General features: G+C 39.3%; 1 protein-coding gene across 1 annotated transcript; it reads left to right on the top strand.

Annotated features, from left to right (window-relative positions):
- The first annotated feature begins 834 nt into the window (after positions 1-834).
- bag3 (BCL2 associated athanogene 3) lies at positions 835-15,759 on the top strand. Its single transcript, XM_078413516.1, has 4 exons — positions 835-1,255; positions 7,113-7,487; positions 8,030-8,587; positions 10,636-15,759. Exons 1-4 carry the CDS (start codon positions 1,076-1,078, stop codon positions 11,329-11,331), a joined length of 1,809 nt encoding a protein of 602 aa, XP_078269642.1. The 5' UTR covers positions 835-1,075; the 3' UTR covers positions 11,332-15,759.
- Positions 15,760-16,643: the final 884 nt, after the last annotated feature.

The following is a 16,643-nucleotide window of genomic DNA, read 5'->3' on the forward strand; positions in this document are numbered from 1 at the left end:
ATTGTTGGCCCGTGTGGGCAAGTTGGGCCTAGGGCCTGTTTCCACACTATCACATAATGACTATCTCAAATAGACATCTTTTTAAACCCATGACATTTTCAATAATTATTTTTAATGAATTAGATCCACAGTAATCAATCTTTCAGGACCAGAAAGATTGTTGAATAGTTTAGAAGAACTTTAAAAACGCTCTTTTACGTATTCTGCATGGCCTAAATTGTTTCTTTTTTCAGTGAGTGTTGAAGACGGTGTTTAAAAAAACCAATTCCATGTTAATTACTTTAGCAAAGACTGGAACAGTAGCACCGAACAGAGGTAATACTGGGAGTAACTCTGAATCTCCATGGTTAACTATACTCCAGAAATTGCTATTGGACCCCTCTAGACTGTACCGGTGAATGCTGAGAATCACCAATCACAAATCTCATTGCAAATTCCAGATCATTGTTGTATCTTTTATGTTTCATTGCTCACCCGCTGGAATTTTAAATACACTTACAGCTCTGTTGTACTGTGAGTGTTACTACTGGCATTGGACCCAAGACGTGATTTTGGAAATCCACTTTATATGGATATACCATTAAAATAAAATGACACCGAGTCAAACCCTTTTATCATTGCCTGTCCTTATACCACTTGGTGAAACTTTTTACCATATTTGGCTAGAGTAGCATTTATAGATGCTTTCTTCACGATTATAATCAGAAATCCACTTCATAAATTTAAAGGGATGTACGATAATTGCTCAGGGCTGGGGGGGGGGGGGGGGGAAGACGCCCTCTGTCAACAGATTGTGACCGTAAAGCTCCTCCCTGTTTGTACCGAAAGCCAGTACAGTAAATACGATCCACTTTCTCAGCACCTATTCCAGGGTTACTGGCGGACGCACAGTAATAGTTTATATGTGTTGGTTAATCATCTAACCCAGTCATTTTCAGGAGAGCAGGGGAAACAGCCAGAATCTTCCAGCCCTTGAAGACTCTGATTGCTCACTGGTCTCAGATCGTGTTCCAGACACTTTCCAGTCCTGCCCCAGCCTCCCTCGTCAGTCTATATATTACACAAGAGGGGAGCGATGGCTCAGTTCACCGTCCCGAGCTTTGCGATGAAGGTTTCTCCCAACACCAAGGCCGACAGCGACTCTCTGCCGCCGGGCTGGGAGGTTAAGATTGACCCACAGACCGGCTGGCCTTTCTTTGTCGACCACAACAACAGGACGACAACGTGGAGCGACCCGAGGTTGGAGCCACAGAAGGTCAGTGCAATGCCCTAGTCCAGCTCAGCCGTCTGCACCTTGTCGGGCAGTCAAAGCCACCAAGAGTTTCTCCACGTCTGTAATCTGACCCAGTTCTATTTCCATATAAAATGCACAAAAGAGGTGCTTTGCTGGTTTTTGTAATTGCGCGTTCTGCTGCTCAGTATATATATATATATATATATATATATGAGTCAGATACAGCGGCCGTGCACCCAGTGCGCAGAGACTGCAGTGCGTGTGTCCTGTCCTCTCCCATTAACAGTAACCTCCCTCCCTCTGTGCTGCCTGCAAGCAGTGCATCGCAAAGGGGGAGGGAGGGAGGGAGGGAGGTTGGATGGGGTGTTGGTGCTGATATTTTACACATTTTTCCAGTCATTGTAACAATCATCCAGTTTCCACCCTTGAGTGGCGATTGCCAGTTACAAAATAACATATTTTTCTGACCGCCCTCCCCCCGAAGGTCCTGTAATTGTATGGAAATTAAATTTAAACACAATTAATAAGTCTTTTAAAGTTACCCAGAAACAAGATGGCATCGTTATAGTTTCAGAGATCAAGACTGTGCCTCGGATGACGCACTGCAGTCCAATCTGATGAAGTATCGGCCGGTTAACCTTTAACTTTCACCCTTTAGTAAGGTTTATTTAAAGCTATTACTGTTACGGTGTTAAATATGCAGCCTGCGTTTTGGGGAAAGTTGACCCCGTCAGTGTGTATAATGACAAAACAGAGAACCAATTGCAAGTGCAACCAACCAACTCCCCCGAATGAGATTGCGCTTGTACAATTTGAGATGAAGTCGAATTCGTAAAGAGTCTGATAGACTCAATGGAGTTGGGCAGCTGGCGCCTTGTTTAACTGACCGAGCCAGTTGTCAGGAGAAAGTTTGGAGACATTGGGGATCTGGTGGAGCTTCACAGCTGTCAGATGTTAAAAGTAGTGCTATGTCGGTCGTGACATCCAGCATAGCTCAGAGGCATGCAGTGAAGTGTCTACCATGTGAAGTAAGCGACCAAAAACTGATTGTTTTTTTCCAGCGATGCGCTCATAAATTTGAAGTGTCTTTCACACGTACAAGGCAAGCGCTCCAATCGTTGTACCAAACGTGGACAGTGGGAAAAAAAGTGTCCACAGAGTTGCAGTAGGAGATAAAGCTGAAATAATTAGAAAAATTAAAGGATCTACAGATTGTATATGGTTTCAAGGACGTGCTTTGTCATTCTTAAATAACCTGGTATTTGATCTTATTGCTTATTGACATTGTTATCTAAAAACAATTATATAACATTTATGTAACTTTTTTTTCGATTCTTATACTAAATTCTTAAAATAAAAACTGAATGGTTTCTAAATAAAGTTTATAGAAAAGTGGTTATTTATTTTATCTATAAACATTCATGACATTTAAAAATAACAAATTAGGAAAAAAACTTGTTATTAGCTGACTTTGCCTTGTATATTTTTTCTTGAAGACTTTACACTAAAACACAAGCCAGATTATAATGTTCTCTTGGCTTTTCAGAAAGCAGCCGTTGATCCCTAAAATGTGGAGGTTTGTGGGCAAACTGAAGAAACATGGACAGAGATAGACAATGATCGGCATAAAAAAGCTGGAGTGACTCAGTGAGGCAGGCAGCATTTCCGTCTGAACAAGATCTCGACCCGAAACGTCACCCATTCCTTCTCTCCAGAGACGCTGCCTGTCCTGCTGAGTTACTCCAGCATTTTGTGTCTATCTTCGGTTTAAACCAGCATCTGCAGTTCCTTTCAACACAGAGAAAGACAATGTCTGAAAAGAAATGGAAAAGAATAGGAGATTGGGAAGGACTGAAATTCCTTTGGGAAAAATTGGCAAAATCTTGATTCAAAGCTGAATGGCCCTCTCTTTTGCTGTATCATTCTACGATTCTCTACCCTGTGACCACTGGGAGAGTGGTCAATGATGGCCATAAATACTTTATTAAGTTCTACAAGCAGGAAATATAATTCATACACTTCTAGCCACCCAGCTATCCTCAAGGTGAAAGGGATTACTTCAAAGTAATATGCTGTTCAATGGCTCTGATGAGAGTGAACTGAACAACCAGATAAAGTGTACCTGAGATTTAAGCTTAGACATTCCTAGGAGTCATACACTAAGGCAATGAGGCTCTGGTTTGAGAAATTGGTCTGAAATTCTATGCTGGAAATTTTATATTGAACAAATTTCCTTTAACTTATTAGCGCTACTTTCAAACAATCAGCTTGAATCATACTTACTTTATAAGCCTACCTTAAATAATTGTGTTCAAAACTAGACCCACTTTAACACTTTAATTGACTTAGAAACATAGAAAAATAGGTGCAGGAGTAGGCCGTTCGGCCCTTTAAGCCAGCACCGCCATTCAATATGATCATGGCTGATCATCTAAAATCAGTACCCCGTTCTTGCTTTTTCCCCATATCCCTTGACTCATTTAACCCTAAGAGCTAAATCTAACTCTCTCGTGAAAACATCCAGTGAATTGGCCTCCACTGCTTTCTGTGGGAGAGAATTCCACAGATTCACAACTCTGGGTGAAAGTGTAACGTCTTCAAGAAAAAATATACACGGCAAAGTCACGACAAGTTTATTCCTAATCATGTTTATTCCTAATGCAATTGTCTCTTGTGGTAATGTCGGAAATTTGTACCCTGACAACCATTTGGGAGAAAAAAACAACTCATTTTTGTATGCTTCTAGTAAATGAATAGATTTGGAGATTCAAGGTTATAAAAACCTTTTAGGCAACTATGTGAACACCTGTGCAGGAACAGTAATCTGACTCTTTCAAAATGTTGGAGGAGGAAATCTCCCTATGTTCTAAAAGGTCTGAGCTGCTGTTCTTTATTCCAAGAGTAACTCAAAGTAAATCTTAATGAATCCATTAAAAATGCAAACCAAATCATCAGAGTTTGTTTCTTGGGGGAAATACATGATTTAAAACATAAAAGATTTCTGCTAAACTTGTTTTGAACAAAGTCAACCACCATGTGTAGGAAAGAACTGCAGATGCTGGTCTGAAGAAGGGTCTCTCCAAAGATGCTGCCTGTCCCACTGCGTTACTCCAGCATTTTATATCTACCTTCTAGGTCGACCACATTTGGTAGCTGCAATTCTGGATGCTATTATATAGAAAGGATATAGAGGTGCTGGAGGTTGTAAAAAGATTGGTAAGGATGATCCTGGAAATGAAAAGTCACATTATTTAGGAAATAATGAATAAAACAGGTCAGCCTTCTCTGGAAAAGAGAAGGCAATAATGTGACTTTATGGAGACATCTGAGATTGTAGGCACATGCCTTTGAGAAATAACAAAACTAGAGGCATCTGTAATATTTAGTCACCAAGTAAACGAAAAAGAGGAAATAGACACGAAATGCTGTAGTAATTCAGCGGGTCAGGCAACATCTCTGGAGAGAAGGAACAGGTGATGTTTTGGGTCGAAACCCTACATCTAATGGGTCTGAAATGTCACATTCCTTTTCTCCAGAGATGCTGACTGACCCGCTGAGTCAATCCAGCATTTTGGGTCTCTCTTTGGTGTAAACCAGCATCTGCAGTTCCTTCTCACACAAATGAAAATGGAAATACAGAAGAAACTATTTTACCGAGGAATTGGAATTTGCTAGAGAGGGGAGTGGTTCAGGTGCAAGATGCAGGCACATTTAAGGGCAGATTAGATACGCATATGAGGGAAGAGTGGGTGTGTATGCTACAACTAGGGCATAAATGTCACCAGAGACTGGTTGAGCTAAACGACTTGTGCTTGTGCTTTATGTTCCAATTAATTCTATGTGGCATTTCCTTAATGGAAATTAAATTGGAGCTGAGCACATTTGGACAGTCTAGTAAAATGAACAATGTTCAGATGTGAAACCTGGGAGCCAGTTTGCCCAGTTATTGTTTCAGTTGTGATTTGTACAGCAAGATATGACTCATAGGAATATGCAGATTTTAACAGCATTGAATCATATTTTAAACATAAAAATATTTCATAGAGTTTCTCAATTAAAGAGAATAAACATACAGTGAATTATGAAGCTCGGAGGGACGGAGCCAAAAACCTTTCCAGAAATAAGTTTTGAAGAAAGTTTTGGGACCGAGTGTATTGATGAAATATTTTGGAAAGGAAGATGGAGTAGCTAAGATCTACATCACTCTTTGTCATGTGGTGGTGATGACATCCAGGAGGTGTGTAGGTGGGGTATCGCATAGGTGATAAGGAGATGGTAGAAGCTGTAAAAAATAGATTGCATGAAGAGCACATGAATAGGAGGAAACCCCACCGACCGCTCAGTGTTGGCTAAACTGCATCTCATGTCTATTTACATGTTTTGTTTCTACCACTTGACTCTCTTCCATATTCCATCTGATATAAAAGTGAGCTTTCTTTGCTAGCACCAGTTCCAGATTTTCAATCCCCTTTGTGCCTACAGCCAGTGTGCTTCCTGATTCCTTTCCTAAACAATCTATACCATAACTTTTGGATTGTGTTTCTTGTTATGGGCTCTCCTATTAAAGAAATACCGTTCACATACATTATTGCGCTTGCAGATGAGATCATCCCTCATCCTTCGAAATTCAAGGAAATGTAGAACCAGTCTATCCTCATAACTTAATTCTCTAAACCCTGGTCTTTTAGTGGTGAGTCTGTGATCCATCCAAACAGGATGCACTACAAATGGGATCTAACCAAGATTTCTCCAGCTGTACTTCCCACCCATTGTGGAATTATTTGTACATTGGACCACACTTTGACATCCCTTCAGAGGAATGAGTGAATCTTAAAGAAAGAATTTCATTCAGGCCATCCGTGCTCTTGTCATTAATATTCAACATAGGAACAGCAGTGAAAATCCTTAGAGGCGCATGATGTGATGCTTCAGAAATGTTGACTTGTCTTGCCAGTTTCCAGCAGTATGCCTTCATGGTCCAGTGCAAAATCTTAGCTGATCTGTCTACCAGCATTTAGTTTGTTAATTTACAAGGAAAAGGCAATAAACTTCTTAATGGACATTACTTTTTTAATCTAATTAGTTTTGACAAGGAATTGTAACATTATTTATCTGTACATTTATAGTTTTGTTTTGCTAAATGATGAAAAGCTCATCATATTGAAAGATTATAAACCTAGAGATAAACTGTACAATTTGCCTGAAGAAGGGTCTCAACCTGAAAAGTCACCCATTCCTTCTCTCTTCAGATGCTACCTGTCCCGCTAAGTTACTCCAGCATTTTGGGTCTATCGTCTGTACAATTTAAAATACTGTTTCAACTCTTGAGAAATCATTAACTTTTCAAATAAATATCATGAACTGCAAAGCATCTCCTTAACCTGTTAATTTGGGACATGGTTATCACACAATTCCCACAATTAATTCTGACTTAGCTTCATTATTTCACTTAGAAACATAACCAGCTACGAGTATTCAGCAGGTCAAGCATTGTCTTTGGAGATACAGAATTAACATTTCACCAGCTATTCATTATGATGGAAGAATCAAGTATTTCCAGCATCTTCTGTTTTTATTTAAGATTTCTCGTATTTGAGCATTTTGCTATTTAAAATTATTATTAAATAGGCCTGTAGGTAAGGCATTAAAACAGGTAGGAATCATCAAATCATAATAATGGAAAATGAGAAGAATTTTTCAAAATGATTCTCAGATATTTTTGTTTCTATATTATTAAAATTTAAATGCTTAGACTATTCCAATTTTTGGGGTAGTTGGTTGTTTATTTGTACTTTCAAAATGTTAATGCTTTCATGTAAGCTCAACAAAATAATTAAATATTAATATTAATTCTGCTCTGTGCATTTTCTATTTTTAGGAAAGACAAAGTTTTTCCAATGGCCCTCATCCATCAGGTTATGTGCAACCATCGCAGGATCCCTCCAAATCGTGGCACGGCAAGGAATATGGGTCTTCTGGGGCTCAGCTTCGTCCAGGCTACATTCCCATCCCAGTGATTCACGAGGGAGTTCCCGAACATTATTTACAGAAAGTACATTACTCACCTCAGCAGCCTGACCTGCAGAGGCTTAAAAGTGAAGTGCGAGCACACTCCCCGTTGCGAGCACAGTCTCCATCCAGGCTGCCAGCGAGAGCTGACTCACCAGTTGGGTCTCCATTAGAAGCCACACAAGCAGATAAACAAAGTGGACAAGCATCAGCAGCTGCTGCTAATCAGCCTCAAGGGTCAGAGGTAATTTGTCTCTTTAGCTCAAGATTTTATTTTGTCGTCAGGATACTGTCAAATACTGGGCAAGGTCTATCAGAAACCCAAGATAAATTAAGTTGCCAGTCACTTCAAGCCACCGTTGGCAAAATGAACTTAAAACTGGCTAATCATTTACAGGAAGATTTATTTTAATTTAAACTCCTAGTGAAGATTCCCCTTAACAATATTACAAGGCAAATTATAAAGATGTCACCTGTTCCTTCCAGAAAGCTAATTGTGGATTTATTTTTAGACTGTCATGTTTGGGAGTCTAAAAATAGCCAACTCATGATAGGATATTCTTGTCCATCTTCTATTACTCTGGCACACTATTGCTCCATTAGAAGTTTTACATTTGCCTTTTGAACTTTGGAAATTGTATTCTGAGTTATAAGCATCAAAGTGTTTGTAATGAGATTGGTATGATTTTCCCAAATTCGCTTCTCAGTTGTATTTACATAATGACAATAATATGTAATGAACCAAAAAGTATCTTTAATAACATTGTCTATTATCTTTTCTTTCAGAATTCATTGTTCCAAACTAGCCCCCAAACATTTTCATCGCAGCCACACAGTCGATCAAAATTGGGAAATTCCCAAAGGTCTTCAGGTTATATTTCTATACCCGTAATTCATGAAGGGATTGGAGGAAAGCCAACTCAACAAGTGTATCCCCCTGCCCATCATGCACAGTACGCCAGCCAGCAAACCCAGCACCCAGTGCAACAGGCTCAGTACCCAACACAGCAAGCCCGTCACCCCATACACCAGGCAGACTACCCCCCTGTTCAGCAAGTGCATCACCCTGTGCACCAAGCGCAGTACCCAACCCAGCAGGTCTATCATCCTGCCCAGCAAGTGCAATATCCTTCCCAGCCAACAGAGTACACAGTCCAGCAGCAGCACCCGGCTGCCTACAGGGTTTCCCCTGATGACTGGGGAACAACCAGAGCTGGTGCACATTCACCACTAAGAAAGACTCAAAAGGAAGCATCAAGCCGTGAGAGTTCTCCAGCTCGGATGCCGACACAGGTCCGATCACAGTCACCCGTCTACACCAGCACAGGTGTGGACAGACCACAGGTATATCAGCTTGTTTCAGACACATTTCAAATTGTTTTTGACATAAGAAGCAATGATAACGTGTATCTTTTAAATGGGAAGATGTGCTAACTGGCTTGTACATGGTACTTGTACATCATAGACTTCAGAGCAAACTGGAAAGTGTCAGTTGACTGTGTTAAAGTTGTGGTCCAAAGCAGAAAGGGGTGACTATAGCTCACTGAGACATTAAAGGGAGCCAAAGATAGACACGCAATGCTGGAGTAACTCAGTGGGCCAGCATCTCTGAAGGAAATGGATAGGTGATGTTCCAGGTCAGGATCCTTCTTCAGACTGATTGTAGGGTGCGGGTAGGGGGACGAGGGGATGGGACTGAATGCAAGAAAAGACCAGGACAAACCAGGGTATGCAACAGATTACCTCATGTGTAGGAAAGAACTGCAGATGTTGGTTTAAATCGAAGATGGACACAATGCTGGAGTAACTCAGCGGGACAGGCAGCATCTCTGGAGAGAGGGAATGGGTGACGTTTCGGGTCGAGACTCTTCTTCAGTTTGAAGAAGCGTCTCGACCTGAAACGTCACCCATTCCTTCTCTCCAGAGATGCTGCCTGTTACTCCAGCATTTTGTGCCTAACAGATTACCCCAGGCAGGTAAGTTCCCTGATAGGCTGTCTGTTGGCTAGGGACAATGTGATCCCAGGAGGGATACATCGTCGCAAACTGTGGAGGAAGGGAGGAAATGGTGGGGGGTGGGGTGTTTGTAGAAGTTACCATTTTGTGTCAATCTTTGGTATAAACCAGTATTAGCAGTTCCTTTTAATTACATTAAATTGAGCCGTATTGAAGATGGTAACAGTATTTTAGACAATAGACAATAGGTGCAGGAATAGGCCATTCGGCCCTTCGAGCCAGCACCGCCATTCAATGTGATCATGGCTGATCATTCTCAATCAGTACCCCGTTCCTGCTTTCTCCCCATACCCCCGGACTCCGCTATCCTTAAGAGCTCTATCTAGCTCTCTCTTGAATGTATTCAGAGAATTGACCTCCACTGCCCTCTGAGGCAGAGAATTCCACATAAATTTTGGCTGCACCTTTATTCACACAGTCTCCAGCAGAGACTGCTGAATCTCAATAATATGGACTAGTGCAGATTTGAAATGATGCAAAGAAAACCAAGTTTACACCATTCTCCAAAAGCTGATATTTTATACCATTGACTGTAATTATTAAACTCGCATTGTAAAGTAAGAAGATTAATTTGTCCACTTACATATAAGTTCTAGGAGGAGAATTAGGCCATTCGGCTCATCAAATTTACTCCGCCATTCAATCAGGGCTGATCTATCTTTCTCTCTCAACCCCATTCTCCTGCCTTCGCCTCATAGTCCCTGACACCTACTAATCAAGAATCTGTCAATCTCTGCCTTAAAAATATCCATGAGTTGGTCTTCACAGCCGTCTGTGGCGATGAATTCCACAGATTCACCACCCTCTGACTGAATAAATTCGTTGACACATCATGGTGAAGCTTTTAAAGTATTTGGCACCTCAAATTTCTTTTAAAGCAAGATTGCAAATAAAGTCCTTATTTTCAAGTCGATCTATATTGCTTGGGGGCTCGTGTCAGAGATAGCTGTAAGTTAGAAACAAGAAAAAAAGAATAGTCCAAAATGCCTTAGGTCGGATGCAAAGGAATTGTAAAATTTAGCGGGATAGCCAATGAAGCAAATGGAAATTATTCCACAGGTAGACTGAGTCTGGATATTCAGCAGCCTTTTCTCATCTAGATGGTAAATGGGAAGGAGTGCACCAAAAGAACGAAAGATGTTGATGTATTTTGCCCACTGTATTTAAACAGTAATATTCTTGTAAATTTGAGGCACAGAAATTCAAAACTTAAGGTATAAATAATTAATTAATCGGTTGCATTCATTTGAGTCTAGCTCCACCTGAAGTAAAAACATAGAAATTGATGCATAAGAATGTAAAAGTGCTGCATGCGTTGAGCTAATTGCCTCTGTAATTTCTATTGCCCTCCTCCTGTCCTTACCCCCTCCATTATAGGTTGCTCAGCAACGGGTAGAGCATCAAGAGACACCCAAAATGCAACAGGAGAGCAAGGCTACTTCCTCAGCCCCCGAGCGTCCTGCAGCATATATCCCAATTCATGTCATCAGGCAACAACCCCATAAATCTCAGCCTAAGCCTGAGAAAGCTGAGAGGAGTACTCCATCACCCGCACCAGGCAGTGCCCAGCTGGAAGAGAGTGTGCCTGAAAAAAAGCCCGTAGCTCCCGATGCTGCTCAGAAACATCCTGGCCTGTTAAAGTTAGAGAAAATCCTTAAGAGAGTTCATAGGCTTGAGGAAGACATCAGTTTATTCGAAGGAAGAGGAACAGATAAACACTACTTGTTGTTGGAAGAAATGATGACTAAAGAGCTGCTGGCCCTTGACTCCGTGGATCCTGAGGGCCGGGTTGATGTGCGTCAAGCCAGAAGAGATGGTGTGAAGAAGGTTCAAAACCTTCTGGAAAGGTTGGAGCAAAAAGCCAGTATGGGCCCAGAAGACAAAAGCTTTTCTGAGCCTCAGCCAGCAAACACTGAAGGAACAACTCCGATGGATTCTATAGCAGAAAATAAAAGCCACACTACAACATCTACACAAGAAGCAGAAATGGAAACTGACCAAAGTAAAATCAGCCCAAGGAAACCAAGTGATACTTGCAACATTAAAGATATTTCTGATAAAAATGAACATTAATCCTTTAAGGTCAAAAGTGGACAGTGTTGTGATGCTTTAAGAATGCATGCCACCAGGAAACCTCATAGTTTGCTGCCCCAGTGTTATTTTCAGCCATCAATATGGGGAGGGAAAATATGATAACAGAACTTTATCTGTTGAGCCTTGAAGGGCATCACTTACTTGGAACTAACTTAAAAAAAATCATACATGGTTTGTTAACAAACTGTTAATCACATGTTAAGCACGCCTCTGATTTGCAATGTTTCCTATGTACTGTCTCCATTAAGATTAACATAGCCAAAATAACATATGTATGCCACATGGTGAGTGAGAAATCTTTATGAACTAGAGAGTACAACTAAGTTATATACATTATATTTGTGAAGTAAAGTGTCAGTTTGTCACTGTTGGACACTTTATGAAAAAATGTTTTAAGAGATTGATGAGAATTTGAGTAGAACAATACAGATAAAAGTTTCTATATTATGTAAAGGAAGCAATAAATTTGCATTGCATTTGTTTTGTGCAATAATTCTGTTTTATAAATAATCAGTAATCAATACCAGCTAATATATTTTGCTTCCAGAGAGTAATTTGCTTTCCAAATATAGTGGGTTTTAATCTACAAGAAATATGCTGCATTTCAATCTTTCCTTTGAACAGGTGATTAAACAAGCTCATTTGATAATCTATTTTGTTTTGAAATGCCATTGTGTGTCTGACATTTTTGGCACTGGCAGGGGTGCAGGTCAGGGAGATTTGTTTCATTAAAGACAAATATTGAGAGGACTTTAATGTCACTAACATGCTTGAAAGAGTTGTATGTTAAAAGGTTTTTTGGTAAGGGGACTTTAAAAGTGTTACTTGAAGCTCATAGGTTTCGGTAGTGGGAAGTAGGCCAATGATACAAGGAGAGAACACATATATTTTTAGATAATTGCACCATTTTAGTCATATTTAACGATAAAATATGTGACATTAATTCTTATACATTTATGCAGACTTAAAAGTAAGAACCGTTATAACATTGCATTCTATACCCAGTTTCATTATGCACATCTATACAGTTCACACTTAAGAAATATTTTATTGGCTAACAATTGCTGATTGGATTAATGTAACCAAAGATAGTGATCCAGAAATAAAATGTCTAATAAATTATGGTGATGATATTGAAGCCGAACGGTTTTGAAAGCATTTTGGTTAGCAGTTAAGATTGAGTCTGAGACAATTCTTCTCACATATCACTCCAGTGTTGTTGACTGTAATTTTAAATATGAGCCATGAAGAACTTCATTTGTCTGAAGAAGGGTCCCGATCAGAAACATTGCCTATGTGTGTCCTCCAGAGATACTGCCTGACCCGCTGAGTTCCTCCAGCACCTTTCTGATTCACCAAGCACACCAGTGAAAAGACTGTGGGGCCCTCTTCAAATGTTCAAACGAGGCTTTGATTATGTATTTGGGATCTAATCTGCAGTTTTAATTTGGGAATGCCAAGGGAACTGTGGTTGCTGGAGCTGAAGCCAAAGCCATTTCTTTGTGAGCTAGAACAGTATGAACAAAGTGAAAATGCTTCAAAAGAATTCAGAAGCTACAAGATGTAAAATTGAGGAAAATCGTGAACTGAAATAAAAAGTTTGGATTTCCACTACTCCTCACCAAACCTCCCCCCCCCCCCCCATCCATCCCCTTAGACGTTAGGTGGCTACCTCCGACAAGCATTATCTTAACAGGCGGGTAGCTATGTCCTGCTAAATTCCAGGCTGTTTTGTTCATACTGTTGGCAAGCAGCTAGCATGTGAGTTCCAGCCGTTAAAAATCACCTGATGATCAGCCAGCGGGAAGCTTTACTGCATTCTCAGTCAGAATGAGATGTCTTGTAGGTGGTAAGAACCCTTTTAATCTGGCCACTCCCAGCAGACCAGAGCAAATACATCTACTTGTTATAAGGAGGCGCTTAGTTCAGAAGTGTACAATCATTTAAAGTGTAGTATATATTATGTTGAATTAAAATGCTTTGGCAAGAATGGCTTATGTATACATTTTCAAACACATTTTATAAATCACATCAGCATACATGATCATGCTGTAAGCAGGTGACAACATTTTAATGCATTTGACACATGGCTTTTTCTCCCACTGCAGACAGAAATATCTTGCCAAAAAAGCTCTAAATGGAGACAAGGCCTATATTTTTTAAGAAAGCAGCTTTCTTGGAAAACACAGCACATTAATCTTCCTACTTACTCTTCGTACCCAATGACTGAACCTGTGCCAAGCGCATGACCATTTATACTGCACTGCAGAAAGTCCAAACCTTCCATATCTACTAGACTGACAAGACCATACTGGAAAAAGCTACTATTGGTCACAACGGATCTTTTCAGTCTGGTTTGATGCAATAGATACTAGTTTTCCTTAAGCACCAAAATAAACTGAACAGATAAATAGATGATCACATTTAAATCCACTCGTGAGTCATTTCACTTCTAAATAATGTATCACAACCTGAATGCTTTGAGATATTTGGCAGATGTGATAATGGATGGCATAAATGCATGTTTTTATGTAGATGAATGCCTGAAGGAAAAAGGAGCACAAGCCAACATTCAGCATGTTGCCCCATCTCCTAACTTTGGTTTCTTTTAACCACGATACATATTAATTATTATTTAATAAACTGATAATTAGGAAGATTGATTTTCATTCAAAGACAAAATCAAAGATCAATCAATGATGGCAAATACTTTGTAATTTTGAAGGATATCAGAACTAATAAAAATATATTTAGTTTATTATTGTCATGTGTACTGAGGTACAGTGAAAAGCTTTTGTTTGCATGCTATCAGTTAAAGAAATGACTGTACATAAATACATTCAAGCCATCCACAGTGCACAGATAAAGGATACAAGGTACAACATTTAATGCAAAATATATTAAAGTGCGATAACGATCAATTAAAGATAGTTCAAAGGTTTCCAATGAGGTAGATGGGAGGTTAGGATGCATTCTAGCTGATGAGAGGACCGTTCAGTTGCCTGATAACTGGGGAAAAAACTCCCTGAAACTGGAGGAACATAAGTCTTCAAACTTATGTACCTCTTGCCTGAAGGGTGAGGGGAGAAGAGGGAATGACCGGAGTGAGACTGGTTCTTGATTATGTTTACAGTTTACGTATTGTTGAACATGATGTGGCTCTTCAAGAAAAAATAAAATGATGCTTAATGTATGCCAAAAATATTTATACCTGCAATCCAAATCATTGAGAGTATGCTTATAATGTGAGCATTTTATTAGATCAAAAGAACAAATGATCAGACTTGCATTTAAACCGTACATTTCACATCATCAATATTATATGTTCCAAAATGTTCCTCAGTCAAAATGAAATACTTCTGAAGAGGAATCTCCCTTGTAACGAGCAAATTATCTTATTTTAGTTGTGTTGAAGAGTGAGTATTGGCAAGGACACAGGAAGAATTTCCTTGATTTGATCAAGATAACAGCATTCTTATGTCCACTTCTGGAGATAAGGCTGTGGTTTACAGCCTAAGCAGTAAGATGACAATTCCAAGCACACGGTACTCTTATTTGCCGGGGCTATTATTTACAAATATTTTTCAGTTGATTTAACATTTTGATGTTTGAATTTCCAGTATCTATGATGCTATTTATATTAGTTTAATAGTGTTGCAACCTCCAGGCCACATTCTGTTCTCAAAATCGAAGCGATTAAGTTGTTGCGGTAATATGAGATTGCAGATCTCACAGTTCCTCTTGCTGTAATGTTAAAAATAACCATGCACTAGCAAATCTTTTTTGTACTATGCTTGTCAAATGGTTTCACTCGCACATGACTATCTACTTTGCTGACTGAATGCAAAGATCAGCATGTTATTTCATTTCTGTGCAGAAACTGTCTCATTCGAAAATAAAGAATAATTCATAACACATTTATAAATGAGTGACCTGTTCTTTTGGAATGAGTTTCAAGTTACCCAAGCATAAATGCGCATTGGACAAGCTGACCTCAGTTTCCTATGTACAAGCAAAATGCAAAAATATAGCCATTGTCACCCAGTTGGAAGATTCATGCATAATTTGATTATTACTGTAAAGCTATGAAATGGGGAATTTGTCTATCTGCGAGGATGATCATGGTCATGACAACAGAACGTTGTGAGTGCAGTTCTGTGTTTTGAAAGATTAACATCTGAATGATGTGGATGGTATTATAAATAGGCTTACCCTTGGCGCTTGCCTTATTTATTTTCCATTAACATTGTTTACAGTAACTATAAGTTAGATGTGAAATTCATAAGTACTATGTTATTTTGGAACTGTGAGGCAAATTTATTCCCCAGTTTATAGGGATGTTCCCATCAGATATCTATGAGTGTGTATCATGTTTATCAAGGTTGATATTAATGCACTTTCTCTCAAATAACACCAAAGAATGGTTACCCCCCCCCCCCCTGTTGTGGTTTCCACGTGTAATACTGCAATATTACATGGTAACTGGTATGATGTACAAATGTAATAAAGCCATGTTGATTGGAATGCAGGGTGTGAGTTATTTTTGGACACACAGATCTAATGGAAAGTGCTGGAACATTCATGGAGTCTCTGTAACAAATGTCTCTCCTTCTCTAAATCAGTGCTTCACGAACTGGGAATGGTTTCTCAAATGGCGCGTAAATAATAAATGGTAAAATTAAATCTGGCGTATTCAAAACTTTAAACATTTATATGGCTTGCATTCTTGCAGTAGTAGTAGATGCAAAAATATAGCAGAAATTGTCTTATAGTACAATTATATAAAAGCTCAGGGGTTTCTATGGGTTATATCTAATGTTATTTGGCTTTAGGTTCAGGAATTATTGTCCTGTGATTTACAAAAAGTAATATGAGACAGAAATTAAAACAGCCGAGAAAAATATTATTTTGTAAAGATATTACTGTTCCATAAATAATTACAGGATTACAGTATTTTATAGATAGAATAATTTTGAGCAGATTTCACACACTGCCAGCTAGAAATTAATCAGTGGCCAGAAAAATGTTTCCCTGTCAGCATGGATTGACTCAGTGTCTCCTTTCATCCTTGGCAAACAGCAGCTTTGGTAAATGTCTGTCAGCAAGTCACTTACAGCCCTTAAAACTGGGGAATGGCACAAGATTGAAAAAAAAAGACCATAAGACATAAAAACAGAATTCAGACCATTCGATATTGGCTGATCCATTTTAGTTTAGTTTATTATTATTGTCACATGCACCATGAAAAGCTTTTTTGTTGCATGTTATTTAGTCAGCGAAAAGACTATACA

This window comes from Rhinoraja longicauda, chromosome 16 (genome assembly GCF_053455715.1).
Source record: "Rhinoraja longicauda isolate Sanriku21f chromosome 16, sRhiLon1.1, whole genome shotgun sequence".
Classification (NCBI taxonomy): Eukaryota; Metazoa; Chordata; class Chondrichthyes; order Rajiformes; family Arhynchobatidae; genus Rhinoraja; species Rhinoraja longicauda.

Coding starts and splice junctions, on each gene's coding strand:
- bag3 (XM_078413516.1), top strand. CDS start 1,076: ATGGCTCAGTTCACCGTCCCGAGCTTTGCGATGAAGGTTTCTCCCAAC. Junction 7,488..8,029: donor ATCAGCCTCAAGGGTCAGAG/GTAATTTGTCTC, acceptor CTTTTCTTTCAG/AATTCATTGTTCCAAACTAG. Junction 8,588..10,635: donor CAGGTGTGGACAGACCACAG/GTATATCAGCTT, acceptor CCTCCATTATAG/GTTGCTCAGCAACGGGTAGA.